The following is a 17460-nucleotide window of genomic DNA, read 5'->3' on the forward strand; positions in this document are numbered from 1 at the left end:
TGCGTAATTTTTTTTAAGGTAAGTATGTGTATTATTTCTACCACTAACTGAACAGTAAAACTAATAGGAATCAATAACTATTGTTCATAAATGTTTAAAAAAATGTTATTGTTCATAAACGTTCATAAAATTTTGTATTGCCAAATAAATGGAAATAAAATTAATTTAACAAATTAATCTAATAAAAAACTGCCAATATAATTTCGAAGTTTCTAGCCAAGCAAACGTGTTTATCAATACTCGCAGCTCAGCTGGTAGTGTGCACTACTTTCCACTAACTGCTCTCTCAGATGTTGGTAGTTCAAACGTTACTTTGACAAGGCCCAAGTTTATATAGTGTAACACTCTATCGGTCGTGTATTTGCTCTTTAGTTGCCGTGGATGGAAATCATTTCTACCAGGGCCATATATTCATCACACATAAGGGATGAAGGGGCTTCACTATATACACATGTACATATACAACTGTATAGTGTATATGGGGGTTATTGCGTCACCTGACTTGGTCTTGTCCTGCAGGCTTCTCACCCTCTGATCCGCACTAGTCAAGTCTCGCTCAGCTCTAACCCGGACGCGGACTTCCGATATTCGTCTATCTACTGTCAGATCGGTGTATATAGAGGCAGAGTGCTCGCCGTCAAAACTGTGCACAAGAAAACCGTCGACATCACGAGGACCATGAAGAAAGAGCTAAAGACGGTGAGTTAAAACAACAAATACAAGAGTAACTGTATACTACCATAGACATTGAGTCATATTGTATCGTATTGTGTCAAATGTAGTAATGTCCTAGTATGTCATTTACTAGTAAAATAAGAATCTAACTTTTACATTTTTCCTCTAAAACCATTAAACTTTTAAAATCTGAGTATGAACACCCTTTGTTCCTTTAAGGAGACTAATGATTGTGAGTTGTTTTTCTTTGTTTATACAATCAAATATAAATTTCAGCTGCGGGATCTAAGACATGACAATCTAAATGCGTTCATTGGAGCTTGCACTGAACCTCCGCACATCTGCATAGTAACCGAGTACTGCACCAGAGGAAGCCTCAAGGTATGTTACAACGTATCTAATCCATGGCGAAATTATTGTGCTATTGCTAAAATTACTGAAGATGGAAATTCAGAATACCGTCATCTAGTATAAGACATGATACATTTTTCAAATGTATCATGCTTATTTCTTTCTATCACAATCAGTGTTCAAAGCTAAATAATCTGATAATGATCGGTAGATGAAACGAATGCTCAATACACACTGCCAAGTGCCAACAACTTGGAAGTATATTCATTATTGCACTTCGTATACAAATTTCAATAATGTGCTAAATCATAAACCAATTATATTTTTTTTACAGGTACAGGTCATCCATACTAATATATAGCAATGAGATTGTGTGTGTTTGTGTCTGTCTGCTACTTAATAACGCCAAAACCACTATATCGATTTAAATAAAATTTTGTATGAAGATAGCTTATATACCTGGTTAACACATAGGCCTGTTCCTGTTCTTATATTTCCCTTGGGCTTCCAAAGTTTCAATGTTTACATTTTGGAAGTATGTGAATAGTTAATTATTATTTTAAGTGAGTTGTAAATATTTTAATTTGACAGTCCAAATAACAGAGTTAAGACCCTTGGTTCTGGTCCCGAGTTTCCAGAATTTATGATTAGGCTATGGGGATAGTTTTATCATTGAGTGGTTTCATTTTCATGGAAACAGAAGAATAATTACAATGTATTAATGTTTTGGAACTATTTTGATATTGTAGCTTTTGTTTACAAATTTGGACTGATTAATGCATGTTCGGATTAGGCTTTAAGGTGAATAGATGATTTTGAAACTAAGAGATGGATGTAGATTTTTTTAAATTTAAGTTACTGAATTTCACATTATTATTTGCGTTTTAGTTTAATTTACAAACTAAATTTCAATTAATTACATCACAGTTGTTTTCTTTCCAGAGCTAGCTGCTAATTATATTTTCTTCTATTGTATCCTAAAACTACTTGGAGTCTACACTTTGCATATATTGTAAAATGTAAAGCCTTCATGAACTGTATTTCATGTGTGGTTACGATTGAGTGCCTGATTGTAAAATACTGTCATTTCATTATACCCTCCATATGGTCGTAATGTAAACAAATCTGGGGAGGAAACTTTTAAGGCCTCTGGGTCACCAAAGGAGCCCCAAGGGAATTTACCTAGTTTCTCTTTTGATTGCTCATTAACAGACCAAGACCTTTCTTTAGACACCTCTACGGAGTTTCTAAACCCAGCCGATCTCTTAAATTAGTGGAGACAAAGAAAACAGTTTCAAATTAATATATATATTTATTTATTTATTAACTACCAAACTACGTTACAAAAATATAGTGTATGGTGCGGAGACACATTCTGTAGTAATATGGCGGATATTTACAAAAGTACTATTCTGTTTAAAAGAGTTTGCAGCAAAACCCACATCTAAAAATGTATTTCCATATTCTATAAAAGTCAGATAGGGAAACATATTAAATCTCTTAAAATAAGTGTTGAAATCAACTACACTATTATAACGTCATTAGAAAAATATAATCAGGAAATATTTATATCACCTGGTGAATTATTAATTTTTTCACATTGAAAACAGAAGGGAACTGTATGAAAATTGCACCGCTTATTGTCTTGTAAAGTGATTATTTCGAGGAAAGAAAACAGTGATTCGAGTCTCTGTTTGTCTAATGGTCTGTTCATGATTACATTGCAGCCTTAACGTGCTCTAGATGTGACCCAAGGACGAAACTACTTTTGAAACACTGTCACATAAAATAGCCTGAAAGGAGATATTACGTCATGTCTACTTAAGATTTATATTGATACTTATATATATATATATATATATATATATATATATATATATATATATATATATATATATATATATATATATATTTGTTTAATTAGTCTAACAAAGTCAAAAACACCAACTTTAGTCTTATCAGTGTAAAAAAAGATCACATAATACAAAAGCAATTATTTTGCATTGTACTGACGTTTGGCATTACATTGCAAATGTAGGCTGATATATACCCGGGTGTCCCACGAAGGGGTTTAAACGTTTGATTTTATATTACGTGCCCATTCATGCACCGAACTTTTTTAAACTTTACACAGTTTACAAAGTAGGTTTTAAAAATATTCTGGAAACATTTCAACTCCCTAACCTTAGTAGAAACAAAATGGTGGCATATTGACAAATTTACCAATGTGCTTTCTATAAATATTTCTTTCATGATTTATTATTATTTATTTATTTATTATTATTATTTATTAGACATTTGATTTATTTTTAGTTTTCCTTTAGGCGATGTTCTAGTTTTTTTTTATTCAAAAGTCATATTTCCCTGGAAAGTAACAATAAAAATATTTTATAAAACCAAAAATATCCTTTTTATTGTTTTTAAAGTAACGTTTTTCAATATGCCACCATTTTGTTTCTACTAAGGTTAGTGTTGGATTGGGAAATGGTAAAATTAAGATTATAAAAAAGAAACCATGTTGACTTGAGCAATAAAAACAATGTAATGAAAAAGTAAACAGAAAGAAATAATAACATATGATAAATAAATATACACATGTTAAATGCAGATCAAGGGGGAAAAGTCTTGAACATACTGCCCGCCTTAAAGCAACGAAGTGCTTTAACCAGAGTCAAGAAATGGTGTTTCACGTTGTAGTCTGGTGGAGCAGTCACGCTTCTTTTGGAGGGACACTATTTCATCTGCAAAGGTGGCTTGTGGAACATGATGGAAGATCTTGAGACGAGCTTTGGAGATTTCAGACGATGAGAGAGAACCACTGAGGCGGTCATTTTGATGACGACAATTGTGAATGAAGCGGTTAAGAAGAGCGACAATGCGTTGGAGTTTGTTCCACGATGAGTAGGCAGAAAGAAGTTCCCACTCCTTTTGAGGAGCTGATGTAAGAACAACTAAAGGTGTCTTCTTGATTTCTTCTGATGAAGAAAGGTCCTCAGGAATGAAGTGCGAGGTAGGCCAATGACAAGTGGGGAGCTTAAGCCAAGGAGGGCCTGTCCACCAGAGCGGATGGTTGACAAGTAGGGGAGCAGAAATTCCTCTTGACGCACAGTCTGCAGGATTATCAGTACTTGATATGTGTCGCCAAGAGTCGATGGGAACAAGTTCTTGAGTTTGAGAAACCCTGTTGGCTACATATGTCTTGAGTTTGTAGGGTGGAGTCCGTAACCATGTCAAGACTATCGAGGAGTCACTCCATAGATACATATTTTTGATGGCAATTTTATCTGAGAAGAGAGAATGACAATGTGCTACTAATTGCGCGAGAAGATGAGCAGCACAAAGCTCAAGGCGAGGAAGAGTTACTCTTTTGAGAGGAGAGACACGAGTCTTTGAGATTATTGGTCGAATGATGGTGTCACCATTAGACATCTGACAGCGGAAATATACGACAGCAGCGTAGCCACTCTCTGACGTATCTGCGAAGCCATGTAATTCTACGGTGCATGACAGGGAAAACTGTAACGCTCGAGGAATAGAAATTTGAGATAAATATTGAGTATCGATTAGGAATGAATGCCATTTTTCGGCGAGGTTAGTGGGCAGGGGATCATCCCAGGATAAGCCTGTGGTCCATAGTAACTGCATAAAACATTTTGCTTGCATGATGCAGGGAGCGAGAAATCCACAAGGATCGTAGATTTTGGCTATGATGCTCAAGATCGAACGTTTTGATGGATGAGGGTCCATAGGGAAGTTAAGGTTGTAAGTGAAGCAGTCAGAGTGGGGAGACCAATGTAGGCCAAGTATTGTGAAGTGTGGCTGTTCAGAATCTTGGAGAAAGACGGGAGTCTCAAGATGCTCCTTGGGGAAAGCTTGTAGAAGACGATCAGAGTTGGAGACCCATTTACGTAATTCAAATCCTCCTCTTCGTAACAGGTTGACCAATTGATCTTGAAGTTTCAAGGCCGTTTCCTCAGTATCCGCACCAGTGATGATGTCGTCAACGTAGGTTTGCGTTCTGAGTACTTCTTCAGTTTTCTTTTGACGATTTGGAAGTTCTACCTGAGTCCAGAATCGCTGAAGTGAGGACTGAAGGTCAACATCATTGGATGAATGTAGGGAGACGGTGTGACTGATGAAATTTGGTGTGGAATTTCTTGGTATTTCACAGGTTGCAGAACCCATCACGATGTATCCAAAATGAGTTCCTATTACGTGGGGCATATGTTGGCCAAGAGAGTAATTTTCATGAGCTAGTAACTTAGGGAAGAGAGAGCAACCAAGCACGATATCAATGCGTCCTGGCAGGTGAAATGATGGATCAGCTAGACAAAATCGTTTAGTGAGCGATAACATTTCCGGAGAGACTGGAACACGAGGTAAGTCGACAGTCAATTTGTCTAAAATGAGCATTGGATGTTGCGGAGATATGAGAAATCCAGAAAGGGTTTCAAGATTGAGGTAAGTTTGCCCATTACAGCTGCATTTTGGCCAAGTCCAGAAAGTTGAACATTTGACTTGTAGCGTCGAGCGTTTAAAAGTTGAGCTGCTCGTTCAGTGATTAAGTCACACATGGAACCGGAGTCAAGTAAGGCACGGAACACATGAGATGTGCCTTGACCTGAAGTGACCTTTATCAAAAAAGTTCCTAAGAGTATAGTGGAGCTTTTAAAAGGTGGCTGAGAGTGATCTTGTGAAGTTGACGTCATTGAGGTTTGAGTAGGCTCATGTGGGTAACTCACATTTGCATTGACAGGCTTAAAATGATTTTGATCAACAAGAGGTGCAGGGAAATGTAACAAAGTGTGATGTTTCTTGTTACATGTACGACATGAAGTTTGTGAATGGCAATCTTTGAGGTTATGATGGCCTAGACACGAGACACAGCGATGATTTTCTTTAACGAGGTTATGTCGCTCATGCGGAGATTTATTTTGGAACACACTGCAGGCATAGATCTTGTGTTCGTTTGAGTTACATGCAAAACACTGCCAATGAGTCGGTTTTTTAATGCCTGTTGAGTGAGATGACTGATGGGGAGAAGTGTGGGTCGTGGCCATAGCAACGTTTCTTGAGCGAAATTGTACTTGCTTTTGTGTAGTGTCTATGGGTGCATGAGCAAAAGTGTTATTAATTTTATTCAGTGTGTGAGCGCTGTGTAGATTTGCATCCTCAGCCTGAGAGCATTCAGTGTTCAGATATTTTATTATATCTTTGACCTCGGGAAGTGAGTGAGAATTCGGCTGATTTTCAGTTGAAGACCGGAACATTTCAAGCTTTTTGCGTAAATCAGCATCCATCTTACGCAGGAGCAGTGCGGAGAGAAGGAGATTATTATTTGTAATGTCACATTCCAAAGCTTTTAAAGCTTGCGTGTGTTCAGTGAAACAATTTACAAAATGGCGAAGTCCTGTTATAGTAAATGCATTAATGGTAGGAAGGTCCAAAATGTGATTGAGGTGCAAAGATTGTAAGCGGCGTTCATTGTGATATCTATCACGGAGGAGATTATATGCAACCAAATAGTTAGCTTCAGTGAGATTCAAACTTTTGACTAAGTCGAGGGGTCCTCCGTTAAGTACACTTAAGAGGTACTGAAATTTCATGACACTGGAAAGCGATGCGTTGTGGTGTATTGCAGTATCAAACAAATTTATAAAACTTGTCCAAGTTAGTGGGTCACCGGAGAATTTTTGTAAATCCAATTTTGGAAGGTGTACTGCTTGCGAAATCGGTGTTTGGGGAAGAGAAACGGAAGAAGAGTCACTTAAGATAGCAGAATTTGAAGGTTCAGGATGGGACATTAAGAACTCAATAGTAGCCACGATATGAGAAAATAAACTTTCAATTTCATCCAGGTCTTGAGACAATGTCTCGTCAGAGATAGGATCCTCTTCTAAGATTAAAACCCGTTGCACATTGTTGTCGAATTCTTCTTTTCTTTTACGAATTTCATTTAAATGAGCATTTAGTTGTTTAATTTGAATAGGGGTGAGTTGGTCCGTTGAGGTAGAGTATTCATCAACAGTATCTTTAAGCTTATTAAAACGAGTTTTAATTAGAGATGTTGAGCGAGTGTATGTGGATGACTTAAAATCAGAAGTTTTAGGAGCCATTGTAGTAGTAGAACACAAAATTTACCAGCAGCACACACAATATAAAAAGGTCTTGAGTAAACACAAAATCTCAGTTTGAAGTCAAAACAATGAATTGTACATCAAAGATACAGATAATAAGTTTCTTTCAATAAAGTCTTTAACTAAAAGGAGGAATGTATAGTCTATTAAGTGCACAAAAAAATTAATAAACTTGAGCTTGTTTGATTGATTGGCACCAAAAATATAGTATTAAAGTAAGTAAAGAGTTCATTTCATATCGTGATCTGAGTCCAAAAAGATTATAATCGGGTAAACTTCAAAAACAATAAATTAATAGTGGACTGTAAGGGAACTGAGTAGAACATTTAGATTATAAATGGGGTAATGTTAACAACTAATGAATATAGTTACCAGGTTTTCATCCGGCTGCGAATTAGGACCAAATGTTGGATTGGGAAATGGTAAAATTAAGATTATAAAAAAGAAACCATGTTGACTTGAGCAATAAAAACAATGTAATGAAAAAGTAAACAGAAAGAAATAATAACATATGATAAATAAATATACACATGTTAAATGCAGATCAAGGGGGAAAAGTCTTGAACAGTTAGGGAGTTGAAATTTTTCCAGAATATTTTTAGAACCTACTTTGTAAACTGTGTAAGGTTTCAAAAAGTTCGGTGCATGAATGGGTGCGTAATATAAAATCAAACGTTTAAACCCCTTCGTGGGACACCCTATATTATTTAATCCAAAAGCTTTCTTACCAGCCAATAGTTGACCAACATCAGTCGCATGATTTTCGTTGCATGTATAATTTCAAAGAAAGGTTCTTTACCATAATATTTGTATGCGTTTTACAAACCATATAACTAAAGTTCCTAATGCATTGTACGATGCTAGTAATCTAGTCTCCGCAGCATGTGTCACAACATTACACAAGTTTAAAGTTATCTTGAAGCGGGCTGTGTTCTACGAGTTTTATGGTGTTGAATGTTGAAATTCTGAATCACTCTCTAATAATGCTGTTACGACCTTCCTATTTAACATGTTGACGTAAGACAGCAACATAATACACCAATACTCACACTGCTTGACTCCGTACGTAAATGGCAAACTTGGTACTGTAACTTTTGTTTAACAAATATTCTAGTTATTTTCAAGATAAACCCAGTGTTTTGTAGTGAATTGTTGAGCTGATAAATAGTTATCTGACGAGTCGTTGTGAAATCAACAAGCTGGTTCCGTATTAAATGTTAAGACAGTTATTGCACTGAGGTGATGGAAACCCTGTCAACGGGAAATCTATTTTCCAGGGAAAATTCCATTGCCACATTGTGCTGGTTTGCGTACAAGTAAATATATATTTTTCCTACAGTTACCTAACAATGTACATGTTCCCTCACTAATTTGAGAAAGCAAAGTGGCCAATTCGCTCATCAGTGAGACAATGTTAACATTGTCTCACCTTAATTACTTTGTCTCACTCCAGATTTGCAACGTGAAGGCACGAAATAGTGAGCGCGTAACATGCAGGCAACGTCGTATGCGCGCGAAATACGTTGGCAGCACTGGCTGTAAATCAGCTGGTCAGCTGTTGTACTGTTGTATTTGTCACTTCACATTAAATGTTATATTAAAAGTTCACTTCTGTGTAAAAATAGGTTATGTTTCTTCACCAATTTATCTTTTTTATGGTAACTGTAGGAAAAGTATAATGTGCAACTCGAGTTCAAAGTACAATTGCCTCACTCGAGAAACCATTCCTCCTTTAATATAACCTGTAAGGATTTCTCTCGAGCGAGTCAATTGCTCACTTTTCTCACTAGTTGCACAAATAACTATTTACTGAGTCAAATCAAACATTACCATTCCAAAACCATTGTGATTTAAAACCAAAGTAAATAATAATCTATACTTTTTCGTAAAGTTTTAATTTGCGATTAATTACAATTACAATTATATTGTGTCTTTATTTTACTGTACTTTTACAAAATCCAGTGTATGATTCATTATAATTCCTATTTTAATGTCATGAAATAGTATATGTCGTACCTAGGACCAAAAATGAGGTTTTGCTGGCTCGAGACTGTTTTTAAGGTCAAGACGAATTCGAGAACTTAAAAAGATCGAGAGCTGCAAAACCATTTCGGTCCGTGGTACGAACGCTACTTTTCACCATACTATACCATATTACCACTATTTAACACAATAATAATGTTAACTAACAGTCAACACAACTACAGCTTTCAGGTGATGTGAAGAAATAATTTGAGGAATCAACAAAAATAATAATAAATAGTTGCTAGGCAGCGGTGACAATAAAACAATTATATTGCGATGCTATGGATACTGATTGTGTGTTTAATGTTTTAAGAAAGTAAACGGGCAGCTGATTTTGCGGCCCTAGGGATGTAAAAACCTGTTTGGTCCCCAAAATGACGATGACAGCTGGCATGGCCAGCAAAACGTAACTGTCATCCACCAATTAACGTATGTAAAACAGCTAAAAACATCATAGTGTGGTGAAAAACTATTTAATTTACGTTAGAAACAAATTGCAGTGTTTTAGCTATGCAGTTCTGGCCTAAAAAGATTAGATTTTTAAATCAAGATGTAATCATTTGTTATTAAAAACGATTAAATTTGATCGAATCGTGTTCTGTAATATCCATTACGTTCCCTTCACACAACCCGATTACGCCCGGCCAGGAAGATTTCGGCCGGACCAGTATATGAAGACAATTTATTTTTAGTGTTCATTGGGTTGAGGCACAAGTTTCTCGTATAGTTTCCTTGATATAATTGTTTAATATTATAAGAGGGGAAAATTGTTATTGTTTAATGGCAGACAATAGGACGATTCTGGATAATTCTGATTGGAAATGTGGACAAACTTTAATTCGTTTAGATAGAGTACGTTTAAAGGTTGTATATTTTTAATCAATTTTGTCATAAATATCAGACAGAAGAGTGAAGAAAATCACAAAAGAACAAATACTTATCTGTTAATAAAAACGTAGATGATAAGATCAATTATTAACGGTATGAAGAAATTAATGCCCTTACTTGTCTAGATACCAGACCATGAGTATCCACTAACTATTTAGTATTAGCTGATAAGATAACTATCACTCCTAATACAATAATTGTAATGATATTTTTAAATTTAATCCTTGCCGACTAAACAAAAACTGCTATGAAGATAAACAATTAATCATTTAGTAACATCAATTTTTTTATTTGTTTCCTCATGTGTTTTATAGCCAAAAATATGAAAACGTCAGTTTTTTACTAGAAGTTAAAAATATGCTTGCTGTGAATTTAAACATTGTTTTTTAAATTTTTCAGGATATATTAGAGAATGAAGACGTCAAACTTGACAATATGTTCATAGCTTCTCTGGTTGCAGATATCATAAGGGTAAGTTTATGTGGTCTTAAAACAATGAGGATCAACAACAACAATGAGATCTTAAACACTGTAGTCCATTATAATATTGTAACGTATTATTAATTTTTATATACCTATAACGTTTAAACAAAAATATATTTTTTTCATTCTTATCATGAAACCTTTACTGCAAACCTGTTTATATAAACGGAACTTTTCAACCATTGTCAAGGCTACAAACACAAGAAGGCTACTTGCAAAATCAGTTCTGATGCACAACCTTTTGTCTAATGTAGATAGGCTAATTGCTTTTAAATTTAATGTAGCAAGGACACTACTTATACGTTCTCTGAAAATCATGGATAATATTTACAGAGCTAATTACATACCGTGTAATGTTTTTCAATGACTTTCGGAACATCGCTATCGAATTGCAATGATGAGATATGTATTCAAATAGTTACGCTGACTACGTAAATGCGATTGGTTAATATCTGAATACTCGATGTAGTGTGAGTACGTATACTGAGCCGTTAGATTGTAACTTAACATTCATTATAACTTAATAATGCCCAAAGGTAACAAGTCATCATAATTGCTACTACAAAGTGTTGGTGAAACATTGGCAGTCGATATTCTTTTAATTTATTCAAACTAAGCAATTGACAAAACTAAGGCTTTAGCATAATTTTTGCAAAACCCAAGGTAACATCACAATCCAAGATAACTCTAGGTTTTAAAAATACATTTAATAAGTACCCAAATACGTAAGTACGAAAAATATTCCATAAAAACAAAAGTTAACGATCAATAGTTAATCATTGTAAAAAGAATAATGTTACATGTTTCAATATATATTATAGGGTCTTATATACCTCCAAGACTCACCACTGCACTACCACGGGAACCTCAAGTCGTCCAACTGCCTAGTGGATTCTCGGTGGGTCGTGAAACTGGCGGACTTTGGTCTGTCGCAGCTAAAAGGAGATGAGGAGACACACCATCACTACCTGCAGCACACCTTCTACACACCTCAGGACGAGACTGTACAGTGCAAATGTGAAGGTAGGTAGGGGTTGTAGTCAGTTAAAGGATAAGGTTATAGTGAAACTGGCAGACTTTGGTCTGTCACAGCTAAAGGTAGATGAGGAGACACACCATCACTACCTGCAGCACACCTTCTACACACCTCAGAACGAGACTGTACAGTGCAAATGTGAAGGTATGTAGGGGTTGAAGTCAGTTAAAGGATAAGGTTATAGTGAAACTGGCGGACTATGGTCTGTCACAGCTAAAGGGAGATGAGGAGACACACCATCACTACCTGCAGCACACCTTCTACACACCTCAGAACGAGACTGTACAGTGCAAATGTGAAGGTAGGTAGGGGTTGTAGTCAGTTAAAGGATAAGGTTATAGTGAAACTGGCGGACTTTGGTCTGTCACAGCTAAAGGGAGATGAGGAGACACACCATCACTACTTGCAGCACACCTTCTACACACCTCAGGACGAGACTGTACAGTGCAAATGTGAAGGTAGGTAGGGGTTGTAGTCAGTTATAGGATAAGGTTATAGTGAAGCTGGCGGACTTTGGTCTGTCAAAGCTAAAGGGAGATGAGGAGACACACCATCACTACCTGCAGCACACCTTCTACACACCTCAGGACGAGACTGTACAGTGCAAATGTGAGGGTAGGTAGGGGTTGTAGTCAGTTGTAGGATAAGGTTATAGTGAAACTGGCGGACTTTGGTCTGTCAAAGCTAAAGGGAGATGAAGAGACACACCATCACTACCTGCAGCACACCTTCTACACACCTCAGGACGAGACTGTACAGTGCAAATGTGAAGGTAGGTAGGGGTTGTAGTCAGTTAAAGGATAAGGTTATGGTGAAACTGGCGGACTTTGGTCTGTCACAGCTAAAGGGAGATAAGGAGACACACCATCACTACCTGCAGCACACCTTCTACACACCTCAGGACGAGACTGTACAGTGCAAATGTGAAGGTAGGTAGGGGTTGTAGTCAGTTAAAGGATAAGGTTATAGTGAAACTGGCGGACTATGGTCTGTCACAGCTAAAGGGAGATGAGGAGACACACCATCACTACCTGCAGCACACCTTCTACACACCTCAGGACGAGACTGTACAGTGCAAATGTGAAGGTAGGTAGGGGTTGTAGTCAGTTATAGGATAAGGTTATAGTGAAGCTGGCTATTTTTTTTATCTGTTCCAGTAAATGTCACAAAGTGTTATTATTTTATTTCTAGGGTTGCTATATCGAGCACCGGAGCTGCTCAGGATAAACACGGCCAGTCCCGGTCCTGGGTCTCAGAAAGGGGACGTCTACTCCTTCGGGATCATACTTTACGAGCTGCACAGCCGAAAGGGGCCTTTTGGGGACACGACTGGTCTGAGTACTGCAGAAACTCTACGGAGAGTGATTCATTATTCTGGCCAAGGACCACCGTTTAGGTAATGCAACATTTGTTATTTATTTTTTACGGAAAGTAAATAAAAGAAACGTCTTATAACACTTAAAACACATATTTACGCTTATACTGTTACTCACTAAAAATATATCAAAAATATGTAAAAATATATAAAAGATGGTAAGTGGTGGTCGATTTCGATTGGACACTCCAATCATCATCACCACTTACCATTTTTTTTTTATATTTACCGTCTTGTGAGTAACAGTAGAAGCGTAAATGTATGTTTCAATTGTTATAAGACTTTTCTTTTATTTACTTTCCGTAATTTAATAATGCTAATCAAGAAGTTATATTTTTTTACGCAATGGAAAGATTTAACAAATATTTTGACGTTAACGGGTTTTTCTTATTATTTTAACAGGCCTCCATTGGAGCTTTTGGAAAACAGTTTCGACTTTGTACGTGATCTCTTAAAAGAATGTTGGCAAGAAAGTCCTGATGACCGACCTGAAATCAAGACTGTACGAGCAAAGCTTCGGCCAATGAGGAAAGGGATGTAAGTGTTAACATACTATGCAGTGTTACCAACCTTACCTACCATTACTCAATTACAATGCAACTACTTAATTATTTAATAGTAGTTTTAGGCTATACAGCCAACTTAATGAGTTAGAAATGCATTATGCAATTTCAAATATTTATTTCAAGGGTTAGAATTATTATCATAGAATGTAAATAAAGTTGGACTACTTTACTGATCTAATGATTTGCAAGAGTCTCTCAAAGCTAATACATTTGTAGATAAGCCGAATGCTGAATTTTACGAAACTCTTCTTTTTTAGGAAGCCAAATATATTTGATAACATGATCGCAATGATGGAGAAGTATGCGAATAACTTGGAAGCCTTAGTAGACGAAAGAACAGATCAGCTTGTGGAGGAGAAAAAGAAAACAGGTAGTCTTTTTGCTTCTTTAGTAAGTAATTTTATTTAAATTTTATATTACTATCATATTTAAATTGTATCTTAATCTAGTGTGAATGACATTATTTCAAACTAAATCCTTTAGTAACCAACTATTTAACGTATACCTGAATTTCTACTTATCTCTTCTATCTCTTCTATAACCTTGTTCAACATATTTTGCGCACACTATCATGCATACCTCCTGTGTTTCTAATGTATTTAAATAGAACTGTGTATATTTTTTGATTTACTACACCCTCTCTGGTCCTTCATACCTTAAATGGTCTTTATTTTACAAAGTTGTAAATAAGAAACTTGAATCACCTGAAAGCTTGAACTAAGGCGGATCTGTGTAATCCTGCGATGTACCAACTCTTTCACTTTGCATTCAATAACTTAGATGGGATATTATAGGCTATAAATATTTCTCTAACATTGTTACGAAAAGCTTTTACGGATAGCTGTGGTGTGACGTCACTGTTTGTTCCTCAGAGGCGCTCCTGTACGAGATGCTGCCGAGGTACGTCGCCGAGCAACTCAAGAGAGGACACAAGGTCCAAGCCGAGAGTTTCGACTGTGTCACCATCTACTTCAGCGACATCGTGGGCTTCACACAGATGTCAGCCGAGAGCACACCTCTGCAGGTTCGAACAACACAACTGTCGTCTAGACTATAGGAACACGTTCAATACATAGGCTTTCTTGCTTCTAAATACAATTTTGTAGTTTTTAATTTAATAAAATTTGTAGTCTTACTATAAGTTTGGAAAATTGTACATATTCAAAAATTCAGAATTGTTCTGTTAATTCACTAAAACTATGTTTTTTTTTCAGACTGAAAATTGTATAACTATCTACACATTTCTATTAGGATTAGGTTATTTTTAGGTTTGGTTGGGTTGGGTAAGGTTAGGTTACAAAGATATGGCTTGAAACAATATTTGTGTATTGTTACAGACAGGCTATAGAGGTTGCTTTGTTAACATAAAAGTTACAATAATTATTAGTTATAGTAATGAGAGGTATTTTATATCCTGATCCATGTTTTGGTTTCGACAGGTGGTTGATTTCTTGAACGACCTGTACACCTGCTTCGACTCAACGATAGAGAACTTTGACGTCTACAAAGTGGAGACTATAGGAGATGCTTACATGGTGGTATGTGATGATAAGAAACTATGATACGATTAAGGAATATGTTAGACAGTTTGAATCAAATAATTCTTCAATCATTATCTTAGGAAATAGATATTGGAAAAGATTAGTAATCATTTGTTGGTGATTTAAGGAATCTTAGTTATTTTAGTGTGTACTTTAAAAGTTAATAAAACACACATTGCTTCGTTGAAGCCCAAGGTAGTGGACTTATTTCAATGCAAACTCATAGTATTAGCTTTGAGCGTAATAAATACTTGGGGCTAATATTTTGCTTTAAGGCTTTTCGTATAGTTTTAAAAGCATAAATTTCTTCTTATCAAAACTCAGTTAAAAACCCCCTTAAATGAAATACTATTTACCGTCAAATATAGAAGAATTAAAATCCCGATCACTCGGGTCATAATGCTGTATAATACGGAATTACCTAACGAGCCTAATACTAATTAAAACTGATGATAAGATAAAAAAAATAAGAATAAAATGTTTGGAGTACACAGGGTTTTAATAAATGTTATAGTTAAATAATGTTTTAATGAATGTGAGTTCTATATGACATTCAACTGTAGTATGGTAACATTTAATTGCTGCTATGAGTGGACGTTTGGCCTTTACTAACCTACAGATCTCTCTCACTGTATCACTGTATCCGTGTAAACAGGTGAGTGGTCTCCCGGTCCGCAACGGTGATCAGCACGCAGGAGAGATCGCCACCATGTCACTACACCTACTGGAGGCTGTGAGGAGGTTCCATATCAGGCACCGTCCCAACGACAGTCTTCAGCTCCGCATCGGTATACACTCCGGCCCAGTGTGTGCTGGTGTGGTCGGCCTCAAGATGCCTCGCTACTGCTTGTTTGGTGACACAGTCAACACCGCCAGCAGGATGGAGTCTACGGGAACTGGTGAGAGTGCTAACACTGAGCCACTTAGTCAACAGGTTTATACTTTATTGTCATTGTCGGGGTTTCGTAATATATTAGCAATATAGCAATAAACAGGGTGACCATCTTAACTGTGCCACCATTGCTTCTCAGAAACATTAGATTTTGAGAAAACATTAAATGGGGAACTTCAGTTATTTTCCCATGACACTAACAAATATTGATTCCCCTTTTTTATGGTGATTTTATCTTTTACAAGATATAATCTTAAAACGAACAATTTGAATTTTACTTAGACTTACGGTTTTACTTATTTCAGCCCTGAAGATCCACTGCAGTTCGGCATGCAAATCACTACTAGACCGTCTAAAGGGATACAAGCTTCTAGAGAGAGGTACAGTAGACATGAAGGGCAAAGGAGAAATGCTCACCTACTGGTTGGTGGGGGAGGAACACGAACATCAAATTAGAAGAACGGAAGAGAGAGAAAAGAGAAGAGCAGAACAATTGAGCCGACACTCAACGAAAAAGAGTTTGAAAAATCATGACTCCAACGGATGTGTAGGAGTGCCTAGAAGTTCTCTCAAGAACCGGAACTTGACGCTGACTCCTAGCCCGAGGAACCTTTCGAGATGTGCAAGCTTGGAGTCCCCTAAGAAGCTGAGGTTTGCAAGCAACCACACTTTGGAATTCACCAACCCTAACCCTTACCAGAGATGCAGTAGGGATCCTCTACTGGAGGTAATTAAAGATAACAGCCCGAGTAAAAGGACTCTGTCACAAAGTGGGAGTGATATGGGAGATAACTATTGTCTCAATCATCTTAGCGCCTCCTGTCCCTGTATCGAGAACTTCTCTCCTCCATCTTCCCAACTACTTCCACTGACCGCGGGAGAGGGAAGTTCTACCAGTGAGCCCACCCTCTGCGCCTCGGCCCCCGTCTCCCCCAGTGACGTGGAGTCTCCCCTCGTACTCTCTGTCACCAGGTCTCCTTCTGACGAGGTCCACACTCCTTTACTACCCAGCTACGAGCTCAGGGCTCACTGATCCTCGGCCCCCGTCTCCCCCAGTGACGTGGAGCCTCCCCTCGTACTCTCTGTCACCAGGTCTCCTTCTGACGAGGTCCACACTCCTTTACTACCCAGCTACGAGCTCAGGGCTCACTGATCCTCGGCCCCCGTCTCCCCCAGTGACGTGGAGCCTCCCCTCGTACTCTCTGTCACCAGGTCTCCCACTGACGAGGTCCACACTCCTTTACTACCCAGCTACGAGCTCAGGGCTCACTGATCCTCGGCCCCCGTCTCCCCCAGTGACGTGGAGTCTCCCCTCGTACTCTCTGTCACCAGGTCTCCCACTGACGAGGTCCACACTCCTTTACTACCCAGCTACGAGCTCAGGGCTCACTGATCCTCGGCCCCCGTCTCCCCCAGTGACGTGGAGTCTCCCCTCGTACTCTCTGTCACCAGGTCTCCTTCTGACGAGGTCCACACTCCTTTACTACCCAG

At 37.5% G+C, this 17460-nt stretch overlaps 1 protein-coding gene across 1 annotated transcript in view; it reads left to right on the plus strand.

Moving 5' to 3' along the window:
• Positions 1–17102, plus strand: part of LOC129005582 (guanylate cyclase 32E) — a 152018-nt gene extending 134916 nt beyond the window's left edge. Inside the window, exons 13-23 of the mRNA XM_054434507.1 lie at positions 520–699; positions 952–1056; positions 10476–10547; positions 11381–11576; positions 12787–12991; positions 13373–13507; positions 13794–13906; positions 14409–14560; positions 14976–15074; positions 15733–15976; positions 16275–17102. Coding sequence (XP_054290482.1) covers positions 520–699; positions 952–1056; positions 10476–10547; positions 11381–11576; positions 12787–12991; positions 13373–13507; positions 13794–13906; positions 14409–14560; positions 14976–15074; positions 15733–15976; positions 16275–17002 — 2229 coding nt within the window. The 3' untranslated portion in view covers positions 17003–17102. The remainder of the gene's footprint in view (positions 1–519; positions 700–951; positions 1057–10475; positions 10548–11380; positions 11577–12786; positions 12992–13372; positions 13508–13793; positions 13907–14408; positions 14561–14975; positions 15075–15732; positions 15977–16274) is intronic.
• The last annotated feature ends 358 nt before the right edge of the window (positions 17103–17460 follow it).

The sequence above is a fragment of the Macrosteles quadrilineatus genome, unplaced genomic scaffold, assembly GCF_028750875.1.
Source record: "Macrosteles quadrilineatus isolate MER2022 unplaced genomic scaffold, UCM_ALF_1.0 Scaffold_1__1_contigs__length_201487025, whole genome shotgun sequence".
Lineage (NCBI taxonomy): Eukaryota > Metazoa > Arthropoda > Insecta > Hemiptera > Cicadellidae > Macrosteles > Macrosteles quadrilineatus.